Source organism: Hyperolius riggenbachi, chromosome 12 (assembly GCF_040937935.1).
Source record: "Hyperolius riggenbachi isolate aHypRig1 chromosome 12, aHypRig1.pri, whole genome shotgun sequence".
Lineage (NCBI taxonomy): Eukaryota > Metazoa > Chordata > Amphibia > Anura > Hyperoliidae > Hyperolius > Hyperolius riggenbachi.
The window spans coordinates 198,414,093-198,429,940 of record NC_090657.1 but is presented as its reverse complement, the minus strand read 5'-3'; the positions used below and the strand labels follow the sequence as shown (position 1 = coordinate 198,429,940).

The following is a 15,848-nucleotide window of genomic DNA, read 5'->3' as shown; positions in this document are numbered from 1 at the left end:
GCTTTTTCTGCAGATTTATTGGTCGATTGATTTTCTCATAGAAATGAATGGAAAACGATCGGAAAATCGATCAGAAAATTTAAATGGGATCAGACCTGCCAGAAATTATCTATCAAGCCATCTATCTGCCAAAAAAACTCATGTTGTAATCCCAGCATAAGGAATGCAAATTTTCCACACAGTAGAAAGTACAAAATATAACGCAGAATGGGAGGACTCTGGCCAGTTGTAGGTACAATCACTGAGGATCATTACCTGTTACCTTCTGCCCATTTCTTTACATCTCATCTCTCTTATATATCCTCTTCTTCTAGAACAGTAGTCCTCAAACTAAGGCCCGCGGACCGAATGTGGCCCCCTGAGGCTTTTTTACTGGCCCCCACACACAAAAATGTATTATAGATGCAGTCAGCTACATCTTTAAATATTAGTGGTACGCATATAGAATGAAGCCAGAAATCAGTAATTCACTGGTTTTCAGTTGAATTCCACATCAGGTGACACTGCTGTCCAATTGGACTGCAGGTTGTTACCTGGGTATGCTTCACTGTCTAGCCCGCTAAGACTTTTACATCATTTTATGTATACTCCGGCCCCCAAGCAGTCTGAAGTATGTTGACCCGGCCCTCCACCCAAAACGTTTGGGGACCCCTGTTCTAGAAGATTTTACTTATCATTAAATCACACCTGAACTGAAAGGGCTATGGAGGCTGACTTATTTATTTCCATTTGAAGCATACCTGACCACAGAACTTCTGCTCTAAAAGATAAGCAAAAGCATAATAGCCTTTAACGAAAAACATTTCTTTGTTACAGCTGACACAAATCCTGCAATAAATCGGCAGTATCTATGTACTGCTTTTATGGAAGCAGACATAGTGTTAACATCCTAGGTTTACAAATAAGCTGCTCTGCTTAAGCAGCCAGCTGACACAGCTGAGAGATCAAATTACAGTTGTGATTAATCACAGATGAGGGGGAACTAGGCATGCTAAACTCTCCAAATACATACAGGGTGCATTTCTCTATGTTTTCCTTCTGTCTTGTGCAAGAGTTCAGGTCCACAATACACATTGCCTGGCAGTCCTGCTGATCCTCTGGCTCTGCCTCTAATCATTTTAGCCATAGCCCTTGAACAATCATGCAGATCAGATGGTTCCTGACTGAAGTCTGACTAGATTAGCTACATGCCTGTTTCAGGTGTGTGATTCAGACACTGCAAACGCATGAAAGATCATCATCAGGACTGCCAGGCAACTGGTATGGTTTAAAAGGATATAAATATGGCAGCCTCCATACACCTTTTAGGGCTGGTTCACACGGACGGCAGGCGGCTTTGGGCGAGCGGAAGCCACGTTGTCCTGTGACGTCTCGTTCGGGGGGCTGCGGCTTCTAAGGCCGGCTGAAACGATGCGGTAAATTGGGATCGGTGCGCAGTGCTAAGCGCTCCCATTCACTTCAATGGGAGCATTTAGCCCACAAGTCCCGAACACTTGGCGGTTAATGCTGCCAAGCATCCGTGTGAACCAGCCCTTAGATTCAGGTTCCCTTTCAGATATGCTGTTTCAAAACCAATTCTCAGGACAACCCTCTCTAGGGGCTCATTTTGTTGGCCTTCAGATTGGGCACAATTTGATGAACGCAAGGACATTGACATTAGCATAGTAATCATGATGCCCTTTTTCAACACAGCATTTTACCTTAATTTGCGTTAAAGGAGTTATCAGGCATTTTAAAAGAAAATAAGTGCTACTTACCCGGGGCTTCCTCCAGCCCTAAGCTCCCCGCATGTCCCTCGCCGCAGCTCTGCCATCAGCCGTTCGCCGCCACTGCCTCCTGGTCCCCAGCGATGACGTCAGGCTGACCTGGAGGTCGGCATGTAATGCACCTGTGTGAGCGGCGCCGTCAATCACTGCCACATGGACCGGAGCGTACTGCGCAGGCACAGTAGTTCTGCGCCTGCGCAGTATGCTCCGGTCCACATGGCGGTGATTAACAGCGCTGCTCGCGCAGGTGCATTACATGCTGATCAGGAGGTCAGCCTGACGTCATCGCTGGGGACCAGGAGGCAGCGGCGGTGAACGGCTGCGGGGAGAGCTGCGGCGAGGGACATGCGTGGAGCTTAGGGCTGGAGGAAGCCCCGGGTAAGTAGCCCTTTTAAAATGCCTTGATAACTCCTTTAATGGGAGCGCAAGAAAATAGCATAGCAATTGGGGTGGTATGTGATATTCTTGCGCTCTCGGCATAACATTCAATAAAGATGTTGCTACTTTTTATTACCCGTACAGTTACCAAATTTGCATTTGTGCGCAAGTAATATTGTCTGCTTACAAATTAAAATTACAAATTACAAAAGTACAGTCTATCTGTTCTGAAAGCTGCCATTGCATTTTATAGCATAGCTGCTCGTGATTACTTCTCAGCTCTTTAGGCTCTCTGCTTCTATAGCAGAGAAAGCTCATTTTCGGCACAGCTAGGAATGTATACTAAAGGTAGCCATACACTGGTCGATTTGCCATCAGATTCGACCAACAGATAGATCCCTCTCTGATCGAATCTGATCAGAGAGGGATCGTATGGCTACCTTTACTGCAAACAGATTGTGAACCGATTTCCGGCTGAAACCGTTCACAATCTGTTGTGGTGGTGGTGGTGCTGCTGCCGCCGCTCCCCCCCCCCCCCCCCGCATACATTACCTGCTCCGCCGGCGCGACTGCCCCCGGTTACCGCTGCTCCGTCTCCGCGCTGGTCTGGTCTCCAAGTCCGGCATGCCTCACTTCTTCTAGCCCGGCAAGAAGTTTAAACAGTAGAGGGCGCTCTACTGTTTAAACTTCCTGCCGGGCTAGAAGAAGTGAGGCATGCCGGACCTGGAGATTAGAGCGCAGACAGAGCAGTGGTGACCGGGGGACTGGAGTCGCGCCGGCGGAGCAGGTAATGTATGTGGGCTCTATTGCGTCGGGCACTCGAACGCCGCTAGCGGCGCGCTCCCTACCCACGGGCGATCGACGGTAATTTTCCGCACGGAGCGATCAACGGGATCGGACGAAATGGATCGAAATTCGGCATGTAGCGTGAACGATTGGCAGCAGATTCGATCCCAGTGATCGAATCTGCTGTCGAAACGGCGGCAAATCAGGCCAGTGTATGGACAGCTTAATTGTAGCAGAGAAAGGAACGTAAACATAAGATAATCTTATCATGGATGCAGCAGCATGCTTTCCATTGAAGAAAAAAGTACTGTGCTTACTGTTTGAATGCTGTTCTGCTACTTTTTTTTTTTGTGGTGGTAGATTTCATGCTGTAAACAATATATTAAAGCAAAGAGGAAATGTTGGGATCCATACCACTTTAAGAAAAAAAAGGGGGGTTAATAAAAAACACACCAGAGCAATTTTGGGATTTTGGGCGTGTTTTTGAAGCTCCAAAATCAAAAAGGCTTTGCTAGTGTAAATAAATGGTGTTGAGCCTCCTAGAGCGCTTGCAAACGCAGGACATGCAGCATTTTGTGAGCGCTTCCGCTCCAATACATAGAATATAAGTTACCTTAATTGCCGGAAAGTGCAGCAAAAAAACACCAACAAAACGCAGAGAGCTAGCGACTGCGCTTCCTAGTGTTCCCCTGGCCTCCTAGAGGAGTCGGATGTAATTCTCTTACTGCCTTTAGAGAGTTTTTAAAAAGAAAAGCAAGTATTCCATGATCTTCAAAGCATTTTTTGTGTGCTAGTTTAAGTCTACTTTCCCACCAAGACGTTTTAGGGGACATTAAGGTCGCATAACGTGCCCCTAACGCAACGCATGGTGGTGTTGAAGTTGGACGTCAGATTGAGCTGCGTTATGCAGCTCTCAATGCAGCCGCTACAGGTTAGTGATAGGAAGCCTAGATCTTTTTAAGGATTCAGATCATTTGAATCGGATCACTGAAAAGATCCAGATCCTTGAACCAAATCATTTGAATCATTTTACTAGGGAAGCAGACTGGGGGTGAAATGATTAGCAGGACGGGACTTTCCCTGCACTGTACATTCTGTATATTCCTGTGTCTTCCAGACAGACATCCACTGTGAACCGAATCTTTCATTGTGATGATCCGGATGATTCGACTCACAAAAAAGATCTGTATCAAATGAACAATTCGTTCATGATCCGGACAACACTAAAGTCCCGAGTCACCACAGTGCAGTGAACATTAATTAGCCATGTGGCTAGTCACTGAGCATGTGCAAACAATCTAACGAAGCTCTATAGGGGTATAACGTACAGCATGCTGCACTTTCATTTAACGTGCAGCGTTACACCCTAACGCAACGTGGGCACCGTGAACAGCACAATTGATTTTACAGTGCTGTGAGTTAGGCTGCATTACTGGCTGCTGTAACGTGGGACTTTTAACGTCCCACTGTGAAACCAGCCTTAAGATAAACACAATAGCGTGTCCAGACTGTGACTGTGGCTGAGCCCAAAACTCATTGTTAAAAGTTCTACTCCAGTCAAACTAACAGCAGAAAACGTTTAATAAATACAGACCGAATCTGCGAGATTATTTCCATTTTCCTCTATTTTTTCCAGCCCAGGAGAAGCTTAGTAATATCAGGCCCAATGTATCACTGGCAGCTCCAGTTGTGGAAAAGTCTGTGTATTTCTGGTGGGTGCGGCCCTGTTACACCAAGCCTAATGTCAAAGTCACATTTCAAATGAGTCAATATGGCACCTGTCAGTTACCAAACCACACTGTTATTCTGGCTAGCAAAAATAACACAACTCCAAAAATTCAGTTCAAAGAGGCTTGTGGGTTTTTTTGTAATACATATCATAAGCAATACATATCCTATGTAAAACGTGGTAATTTGCAAGGCACATAGCTTTGGGCGTTGTACATAAACTATTTCTGCATTAATAATTTTCTTTATCACCTGTCTGTCTGGATCTGAAGCCTGCCTTTCTGTGCCAAGGACAGACGCTGCTTGGCTGAGAAATGGCATTCTGTCTCTTGTCCAAACTTCTCACCCTATCTCATTAGGCTGGGGGAACACGCTAGTCCATGTGGAAAATCATGCGTCTACATTTTTCTCTGTGTGTTTGTATTTATATGCCTTTTTCATGCCTTTGTGTTTTTAACCACTTCCTCCACTGATACAGTATATCTACGTCAGCTGTGGCACCACATAGATATACTGACTTGTTTGAAGCCCTGCTGTGCACGATCGGGTGCGCTTCAGAGCGCACCCCCCGGCACTGTCAGCTGCATTATTAATTGGCGAAAGGAAACACATTCCCTTAGGGCCGGTTCACACTTGCGGTTCCCTGCCAAACGGACCGGATGACCTGACCGGATCCGGATCGGAACCGTACGGTTCTGATCCGGATCCGATCCAGATCCGGTCAGGTTGCATCAGGTGTTCATCAGGATGCGATCTGGATCCGTTTGGCAAAAGATAGTAGAAACCGAATAAAAATGTTGGGGTCTGGGAGGTCAGCAGAAGGTGGACCTGTGGAATCAGGCCCTCCGCTGTTTAGCACTCACCTCCACCTCCGACATACTGCCAAACAGCTCCAGCACGTTTAAAGTCACTGCTGCTCCACTCCAAAATGCTTGCCCATGTGTCCCCATCCAAAATCGCCGCTTCAATACGCATAGGAAGTGGGGTAGAACATCCGGATTTTTAGCCAGTGTGTTGTGCGCTCTCCGGTTCTCATTGGTTTGTATTGGCCGGATGGTGCAGTCCGGCTCCGCTCCGGATACGGCTGCCGGAGGAGCCGGACCAAAAAATAGCACATGTTGGGTCTTATGCCGGAGTCCGGATCCGGTCCGGACGAAACGGACGCATAGACTTTCATTGCTATGCCGTGCGTCCGTTCCGTCCGTTCTGCATGCGGTCCGGCTCCGGCACAGCGATTCTGGACGGCGACCGCTAATGTGAACCAGGCCTTATAGCCAATTAGTCCACCCCCCTCCCATGAACGATCGCTGCAGTAGTCAACTGCAGCGATCCTTCATCTGTCCCCCTCCGTGCATAAATAGTTAAAAAAATCCTCCAGCAAGCAGCCTCACTCACCTTACCTCGTTCTTGCGACTATCCTGAAGCCCGAGCCTCTGATCCCCGCTCTGCAGTCAGCCCCACTATGCCGAATATCCGGGTCCCAGCTTGAGTGTGTATTAACCCTTCAAGTAACTTGAAAACCAGTCTTTTTTCCCCTATTTGTTTTATGCCGTGTTTAAAGCTTTAGACCAGAGACGAAATTTGCATTTCATACCAAACAAATTGTATATGTATTTTCTATTTGCACTGTACTTCCTGATTTTATAGTACCAAATCTATGCAAAACTTGGAAGGGTAGCAAATCCACTGGCTGCTGACTGAGCCGACAGGCTGTCAATATACTAAGTCATTTGTATATACTGCATATGATGTAATATTGTGATTGTATATATGTGATGTAATATTTGCACTTTAGCACTGGCACTCTTGTACTGGGCACTTTTTTTTTCCCGGACGAAGCCCCAGTTTTGAGAGGATGAAACATGCAGCAAATCTCAGTAAATCTCTGTAGAGTACCTATCTCAGTGAATTTCTGTAAAGTACTGAATCTCTGTGAATTTCCGTGGAGCACCAAATCTCACAGAATCTCAGTAGAGCACAAAATCTCACTGAATCTCTGTAGAGCACAAAATCTCACTGAATCTCTGTAGAGCACAAAATATCACTGAATATCTGTAAAGTAAAAAAAATCTTCATTGGCGTTCTGTGGAGCACAGTAATAGGTCTCACTACTAAGTCAGCATATACTCTGTGTGGGTATCAGAACTGTAAAATACTGCAAACTAATGTGTGAGGAGACCTTCATATATCATTTATTAGTGCTTCTACCCAAATTCCACCATTCATACCTGAAAGCACATGTAAAATGAGAGCCCCCAGTAAGTGGAGCAGATGTGTGTCTCCCCTCAGCCTTGTCCTGCCCTCACACTGTATAGATGTGTGTCTCCCCTCAGCCTTGTCCTGCCCTCACACTGTATACATTTGTGTCTCCCCTCAGCCCTGTCCTGCCCTCACACTGTATAGATGTGTGTCTCCCCTCAGCCTTGTCCTGCCCTCACACTGTATACATTTGCGTCTCCCCTCAGCCCTGTCCTGCCCTCACATTGTATAGATGTGTCTCCCCTCAGCCTTGTCCTGCCCTCACACTCTATAGATGTGTGTCTCCCCTCAGCCTTGTCCTGCCCTCACACTGTATACATTTGTGTCTCCCCTCAGCCCTGTACTGCCTTCACACTCTATAGATGTGTGTGTCCCCTCAGCCTTGTCCTGCCCTCACAGTCTGTAGATGTGTGTCTCCCTCAGCCCTGTCCTCCCCTCACATTCTATAGATGTGTGTCTCCCCTCAGCCCTGTCCTGCCCTCACATTCTATAGATGTGTGTCTCCCCTCAGCCTTGTCCTGCCCTCACACTGTATAGATGTGTGTCTCCCCTCAGCCCTGTCCTGCCCTCACAATGTATACATTTGTGTCTCCCCTCAGCCTTGTCCTGCCCTCACACTCTATAGATGTGTGTGAGACTTGGCTGTGACACCCAGAGGCAGCTCCAGTGCTGCGCTTTCTCTTGGCAAATCCTCCTGCTCAGATACCAAGCATTGTTGCTGGTCAGTGAAATGTTGGATTGCGTTCCCTGACCTGGTTTCTGTAACCACATATGGATGGAACGCCTTCTGTGGCGTGTGAACCCCCGTAAGGTACACAAACTGGGCTCTATAATTATACGGGGCCCTCCCGAGACAGCAATTCCTACACAGCTGAAGCACAACTTCACACCTAAAGGTTTTACCAAATATGTTTTCTTACTTTGAAGATTTACAGGATTATAAATTGATGCTGGATAAAATTATTTTAAAACGATTTGCTTCTCACAGAATCTGAGGAATGAGAAGTCTCACATGTAGTTCTGCAGTGCATATCCCTGAGGCTGGTTTTACACCATGCCGTTGCGTTTGCGGTGAGTTGTGCCACACCCATCGCATAAAATGACATTCATTTGACCTAGCAGCAGAGTGCGCCGACAGGGTGATATGCATAGTGCTGCCCCCTCCCCCACACACGCCCTTCGCCGTCCCTCACCCAGTGGTGTACTCACAGCTGGACAAGAAGTACATCACTGGGATTCCCAGGTTTCCCCGTCACATTCACAGCGTTCCGCACATCCGCGATGCACCGCCAACAAATTTAAAATCCCTGCATTGCCCATTGACTTACATGACTTCTGCCGCCACTGTAACACGCTGTTGACTTTGCGGTGGATTGGCAACCGATCGAAGACTGTCAGCGCAAAGTGGCAAAACAAGGCAACACAACGCACACTTGCGAGTCAAGTGTAAAAGGGGTGTTAAAGTAAAGCAACAATCCAAAATACTATGCTTACAGTCATGTGACTGGAGCAGATTTGAGTGTAAGCTCCTTGGTGTCAGCAACTGGTATACATGGATCATTAATCTCTGCTCCATACAACGTGAATATATACATTATATATAAACATTAGCATAAACACAACAGTTGGGCAGGGTCACATGCTCTGATTAGTACTCACTGTATGATGGGATGCCGTATGCTTGTCCTGGCGGAGGATACGAGGAGTATGCCGCTGCCTGTTGGATTCCTGCGCTGTACTGTGTCTGTCCATAGGTGGCCATCGCTGGGATGGTCGGAGTAGACACGATGTGGGGGTAGTGCCTGGGCAAAAGACAGACAGGAAGTGACGTCACACACAGCTCACAGTCAGCCATTGGTAACACCATAAAGGATAAGGGGACAAATGAATAGGAAATTCAGAAGCGTATCCAATCTAAGCCTACACAGAATCCATTTAGGCTATGGTGCAACGTAACAACTGCATTGTAAAGCAGAACAGCACACAGAGGCAGGTGGAGGTCCAGCAGTCACTTGGGTTCTATATCACCTTCCAGTAAATGTATCTATCTAGTGTTTGTTTGTTTTTCAGTAACTTCCTGCTCTCTCTCTTCAATATTGTACATAAAATAACTGAGAATTTGTGCTCAGGCCTCAGTATCCACCTCCACACACTGAATACAGAATAATTAGCATTTTCCCCATAGCTTCCTCCACACAGAGAGCTCACCTCGGGTAATTCACTTCAGGTGCAAATTCCTGGGATTCCTTGCCGCTGCCTGAAGGGCAGAAAATAAATAAAAGTCACAGCTTGAAAATGACAGTCAATAATATGTTTATAATAGGACTGTAAACTCAGTAACTGGATGGTTGTCTTTCCAACCAAATATGTAAATGTTCCTGGAGAAAAAAACAAAAACAATTCTAGGCTTTTAGCAAACATTGCTGCAGCAAACTTGCCCCTGTTCCTCGCACAGGAAATTGTCATTAGCTGTTAACAGGAAGCTGTCTGCAGAGGGTGAGTATCCCCTTCCCTGTGCATACTTACCATTCATATGAATGAACACACACCACGGATCACTACCACAAACACCTTGTCAAATTTAAAAACTATACATCTACTGTAAGTTGTATGTTTGACCCAAACTAACATGCACTATCAATTACTTTTTCCTATCTTGCTGTCCCTACAGGTAGTAAAACTTTTTTGGGGAGAAGTCCATCTCCTCATGGGGGATTCTCACTATTTCCTTTCGCGTTGTGGTGCATTGGTCAATATAATTGCGACACAATTCTATTATATAGGTACACTTGCATAAGCACCTCAGCAGTGCGGTAGAATAAGGGCTCTTTTCCACGGACTGTTGAGCTGTGTGCTCAGCAAGCAGTAACCAGACAGCACTGAGCAGTTGTGAGAGTTTGAGAGGCATTTCACTGCCTATCAACAGTCCGTGGAAAAGAGGCCTGAGTCTGCATAGCGCGAGGCATGCTGTGCGTGATCAGAAAACATGCGCATTTAGGCTCCTTTCTCACGATAATGTGTTGCAATGCTATGCAATAGTGCAATATAGCAAAAAAGTTGCATAGTGTGGTGCAGGTGCAGTGCAGCCATACATTGAGGCATACAGTACAATAAAAGTATGCCACACCCTGTAAACGCACTGTGCTCTATTCCAAAGGACTGCGACACACTGCAACCAATGTGATAGTCCAATCACTTTGTGATGATATTGTCCGTTGCGATGTGAGGCATCGTAGACACAGTGTGAAAGGAACCTTATGGAGACCTCGTTCACATTGCACGCATTGTAGGAGGCAGATACTGCACTGTGAACTCTGATGTTCACATTGCATGCGTTGCGTACCAGTGCGGTGCGCGAACGCATTTTTTTTAGGAAACTGCGTGGCTGACCTTCACTATAGTGAATGGGATCAGCTATGCAACGCAAGGAAATGCAGATGGCGTGCAATCGTATGCATTCCGTTTTGATCACACGGCCATCTGTGTGTGATGATGTGGACGAGGCCTTACAGTTAACAGGGCCGGCCCTAGACTATTTGCCGCCTGAGGCAAAAAAAAAAAATTCCGCAACGCTGCAGGAAGTGACGTCAGTGGAGCGCACGCTTGGAACGAGGAAGAGGTGAGTCCTCCCCGCCCGTGCCTCTTACACATAGCGGCTGCTTGTATTTAAGGCTGGAGGGGAGCGGAGCACGGGGGACCCAGGCGAGGGAGGGGGGGGGTCTGACCCCCCTCCCCGCCGCTAGGCCCAATACCCCCGTCCTGCCAGCTACCCCTCCAGCTCGGTGGCCGGCTCCCCGCACCCATGGACGGGCGGGTGCCGCCCCTGGAATTTTGCCGCCTGAGGCAAAAGTTTCACCCCGCCTCATGAGCGGGCCGGCCCTGACAGTTAAGAAAACTTTTCATTTACTGTATGCAACTTATCCTCACCCATTATGTTATGAGCCTGTTTTCACAGAGAATGCAACGCCCCATTGTGAACTTAGACTTCTTTACAAAAGCACTGCATTGAAAGGACAAAGAAACCTGCCAGCCTCTCTACAGGTTTTCACACTAATATGACAGTTGGACAAAGCAACTGCCTTCAGTAAGGCCCCATTCACACTTGTAAACAAAATCACAATCACCTAGCGATTGCATTACTTTTTCTGGCGATTTTTCAGCAATTGTGTTTTGTGATTCTCATTCTAGTTATTGAGAATTGAGTCTCAATGGCCGGGAAAATGCTGCATGCAGCACATTTGCGATTGTCGATAATCGTGAATGCGCCGCAATTGCTGCAGTGCGAGTAATCTATAGGATTACTTGTGCATCGCTTGTGCAACAGGACTCAGCTGATCGCCAGTAGAACAACAAAGTGTGAATCATGGGAGAAAAGTGCCCGAGTGTGAATAGGCCCTAAGTGCTTTTGAAGATGAAGAAATCCTGAGCATCCCCCATGAGGAGATGGGTTAGTCCAAATCCTGTCAGATCTGTACTATCAACTGTAAGTGACAGCAACTTAGGAAAAACAGTAATTTAGTGCATTTTACTCTGGGAGAAATCTTGAGTCTGGGAGTTCATCTCGAATGCAATACATATTTTTTTTTTTTTTGCAAAAATGGTCCTTTAAGGCTATGTTCACATCATAAATCGCCAGCGCTATTTCAAGCTCTGAGCGATTTATTGTGATTTTTTAAATCGCCTTTCCCTACGCTTTCGAAGCACTTTTCTAAGCGCTTTTGCAGAGCAATTCTTTTTTTTTCACTTCCTGATGTCAGTCAGCAAGTGAACTTTTGTATAAATGTATTTATTCATGAAAGCGCTGGGGAAGTGCTTTGCGATTTCCCTATACCTTCCATTATAGCTAAATCGCCCTGAACATGGTACAGGCAGCACTTTGGGGAGCGGAACGCAATTGCAACACGCACATGTGAACACACTCGTAAGAAATCATTGCACAAGCGCTTTTAGGACGATTTCTGAAATCGCCAGCGCTTAAAAATATACTCAAACGCTCATAGTGTGAACAAGCCAGAGTACCCACTTTGGGCACGAATACCCATATGCAGGCCCGGATTTAGATCAGCGGAGCCTATAGGCACTGATGCCCTGACACCCTAGACTTCGCCCTCCACGAACCTACAAACACCCACTGAACTGCAATGCAAATGTGCTCACTAGCGTAGCTGTCCTTTCTCCCTTACTTCCCCTACGCGGCGTAGGTAGCTACAGGTGCCCTTTAGTATTAGGTAGCCAAAGGTGCCCTCAGTATTAAGTAGCTAGAGGTGACCCCAGTTGAACGTAAACCTCATTAGTGGAATACTGAGAGCTGGGCGAGTAACTTCTCATTTCCACTCTCATCAGGACTCTGCATAGAGAAGGCGGCACTCAGGAAGGGGAGTGAGCCGCCTTTCTATCACCAGGCGCCTGTAGGCACGTGCCTACAGTGCCTTATGGAAAATCCGGCCCTGCCCATATGAATTTGCATCCTGCATTTATACTGTATACAGGAAGAATCTGTCAGTAGAGCTGAAACTGCAGTCAGCCGGGCTCTATCATACCTGAGTGTAAGAGACTTTCTAAGGAAGATCCTCTCCTCGACTTATCTGTAAAAATAATTTACGGAAAATTAAACTTTGCCCTCACTGAAAGGGGGGTAAATATCTCAGTAATTACTTATTTGGTTGACAGAGGACAGCTGCCAAGGAAAACTTGAGAACTGCGGCTAATTGGGAGCGGAGGTCTGCTTCATATGTGACCTCTTCAGCTGCACTCTCGCTAAGATAAAATCACAGCGCACGGGTCGGGAAGGAGACAGGATACGGCTTTCCTGGAGTATTTGAAGAGAGTGTGCGCTCAGTCAGGGCAGGCTGCAATGCAGCCAACAGCAATGAACAAACCACTTCTTCTTCAGGCTGGGAGCATTTGGTTTTGTTTTTGTACGCGTTTGCAGTTGCGCGTCACGTTTGTATTTTTCATTCATATTTCATGCGTTCTTTTGTGCGTTTCGCATTTGCATTTTTATTTCCATAATCAATGGAGTTAAAGAGACACTGAAGCGAAAAAAAAAATTATGATATAATGAATTGGTTGTGTTGTACGGATAATTACTAGAACATTAGTAGCAAAGAAAATCTTCTCATTTTTATTTTCAGTTATATAGTTTTTTTTTTTATAACATTGCATCATTCTCTAATATTTGCAATTTACACACTACCCAGCATTATAAATGATTTTACAGAGCAGGCCAGTGAACTATTGAACTGTTCTCTAGAGAGAAAAAGAAGATACAATGACTGACACTTGAGATAATAAGCTTCAGAAGAAATTCGTGGAGTTCAATGGCTCTTATGCATAGATAACAACTGGATTTTCTTAACTTTTCCAGTACTGGAAACACTATTAGACTTATTATCTCTACTCCTAATGTTTTTTTTCTTAGCTGTACTACGCATACAAATTATTATATTGTAATTTTTTTTCGCGTCAGTGTCTCTTTAACCTCCTTGGAGGTAATCCCGAGCTAGGGTCTAGGCGAAAAAACGCAGCTCAGAGCGGTAATCCCGACCCGTGTGCAGAGCAATGCGTGCAGCGGGCATTTCTACATACCTCCCAGGGGATCCCGACATCGGCCGCCATTCTTCTTCCGCTCCTCCGAGGCTCTGCTTCCTCCTGGTGAGATTGCCAGCTGTAGTCATGACGACAGCCAGCAATCTCAATTTAGAGTTGCAGTGCCACCCGGAGGATGGAGAGGAAACTGCAGCGCTGGAGCCAGGGAGGTGAGTGGTTGTGGAACTGCTGCAGATCTTTCTGGCAGCATGAGTTTTTCTAGGTTTTAGGTTCTGAAAGGGTGCAAAAAAATTGCACCGCTTTTAGACCCTAAAATCCGGAAAGAATGATAACGCCAAGGGGGTTAAAGCAAATATGAAGCGAAAAAGAACCAAACCTTATGATATAATGAATATGCGATATCTAACCTGAAGAAAATTTGCTTGCTATAGGTTCACTTTAAGTGGAGTGAACACCCCCTTAATGCAATGAAAAAAACAAAAACCAGACAGACGTAATTACATTTCTCTGCCCTACTGAAATCTCAAAAAAAAAATCTTGGAAAGAGTTTCACATTAAATAGGAGTAAAGTAGTTACCAATTTTATTCCAGATGGGCACATTTCATAATCTGATTATCCTGTCAGATGGTGTTTGCTTCACTCTATCGGCACTACGTGGAAAATGAATTAAACATAATAGCTGTAGCTCCTGTGTGTGGCCAGCCCTCCTCTACAGCATTTCACAGCATAGATCTCTCCAGGGGAAGAAAACATGGCTTCCATAGAGAAGAAAGAATTGTGCTGTGCGGTCACTGATCTGTCTCGGCATGAGCTGTGCGGTCCCTGATCTGTCTCTGCATGAGCTGTGTGGTCACTGATCTGTCTCTGCATGAGCTGTGTGCAGTCACTGATCTGTCTCTGCAGGAGCTGTGCGGTCACTGATCTGTCTCTGCATGAGCTGTGTGCGGTCCCTGATCTGTCTCTGCATGAGCTGTGTGCGGTCCCTGATCTGTCTCTGCATGAGCTGTGCGGTCACTGATCTGTCTCTGCATGAGCTGTGCTGTCCCTGATCTGTCTCTGCATGAGTTGTGAGGTCCCGGATCTGTCTCTCCAGGAGCTGTGCGGTCCCTGATCTGTCTCTGCATGAGCTGTGCGGTTCCTGATCTGTCTCTCCAGGAGCTGTGCGGTCCCTGATCTGTCTCTGCAGGAGCTGTGCGGTCCCTGATCTGTCTCTGCAGGAGCTGTGCGGTCCCTGATCTGTCTCTCCAGGAGCTGTGCGGTCCCTGATCTGTCTCTCCAGGAGCTGTGCGGTCCCTGATCTGTCTCTGCATGAGCTGTGCGGTCCCTGATCTGTCTCTGCAGGAGCTGTGCGGTCACTGATCTGTCTCTGCAGGAGCTGTGCGGTCACTGATCTGTCTCTGCAGGAGCTGTGCGGTACCTGATCTGTCTCTGCAGGAGCTGTGCACGGTCACTGATCTGTCTCTGCATGAGCTGTGCGCGGTCACTGATCTGTCTCTGAATAAGCTGTGTGCGGTCACTGATCTGTCTCTGCATGAGCTGTGCGGTCACTGATCTGCCTCTGCAGGAGCTGTGTGTGGTCACTGATCTGTCTCTGCATGAGCTGTGCACGGTCACTGATCTGTCTCTGCATGAGCTGTGCGCGGTCACTGATCTGTCTCTGAATAAGCTGTGTGCGGTCACTGATCTGTCTCTGCATGAGCTGTGCACGGTCACTGATCTGTCTCTGCAGGAGCTGTGCGGTACCTGATCTGTCTCTGCAGGAGCTGTGCACGGTCACTGATCTGTCTCTGCATGAGCTGTCTGGTCCCTGTTCTGTCTCTGCAGGAGCTGTGTGCGGTCACTGATCTGTCTCTGCATGAGCTGTGCTGTCCCTGATCTGTCTCTGCATGAGCTGTGTGGTCCCTGTTCTGTCTCTGCAGGAGCTGTGTGCGTTCACTGGTCTGTCTCTGCATGAGCTGTGCGGTCACTGATCTGTCTCTGCATGAGCTGTGCGGTCACTGATCTGTCTCTGCATGAGCTGTGCGGTCACTGATCTGTCTCTGCATGAGCTGTGCGGTCACTGATCTGTCTCTGCATGAGCTGTGCGGTCACTGATCTGTCTCTGCAGAAACTGTGCGGTTACTGATCTGTCCCTGCATTAGCTGTGTGGTCCCTGTTCTGTCTCTGCAGGAGCTGTGCGGTCACTGATCTGTCTCTGCATGAGCTGTGCGGTCACTGATCTGTCTCTGCATGAGCTGTGCGGTCACTGATCTGTCTCTGCATGAGCTGTGCGGTCACTGATCTGTCTCTGCAGAAACTGTGCGGTTACTGATCTGTCTCTGCATTAGCTGTGTGGTCCCTGTTCTGTCTCTGCAGGAGCTGTGCGGTCACTGATCTGTCTC

The 15,848-nt window shown here is 47.0% G+C and overlaps 1 protein-coding gene across 10 annotated transcripts in view; it reads right to left on the bottom strand.

Annotated features, from left to right (window-relative positions):
- The window catches only part of EYA2 (EYA transcriptional coactivator and phosphatase 2), a 252,785-nt gene that overhangs the window by 98,654 nt on the left and 138,283 nt on the right, over positions 1-15,848 (bottom strand). For 9 of the 10 annotated variants that reach the window (XM_068262947.1, XM_068262944.1, XM_068262949.1 and 6 more), the window contains 3 exons: positions 12,458-12,502; positions 9,126-9,174; positions 8,577-8,719 (listed from right to left, as the gene is read on the bottom strand). In XM_068262947.1, the coding sequence (XP_068119048.1) occupies positions 8,577-8,719; positions 9,126-9,174; positions 12,458-12,502 (237 nt within the window). The remainder of the gene's footprint in view (positions 1-8,576; positions 8,720-9,125; positions 9,175-12,457; positions 12,503-15,848) is intronic. The other variant, XM_068262952.1, reaches the window with a different exon arrangement.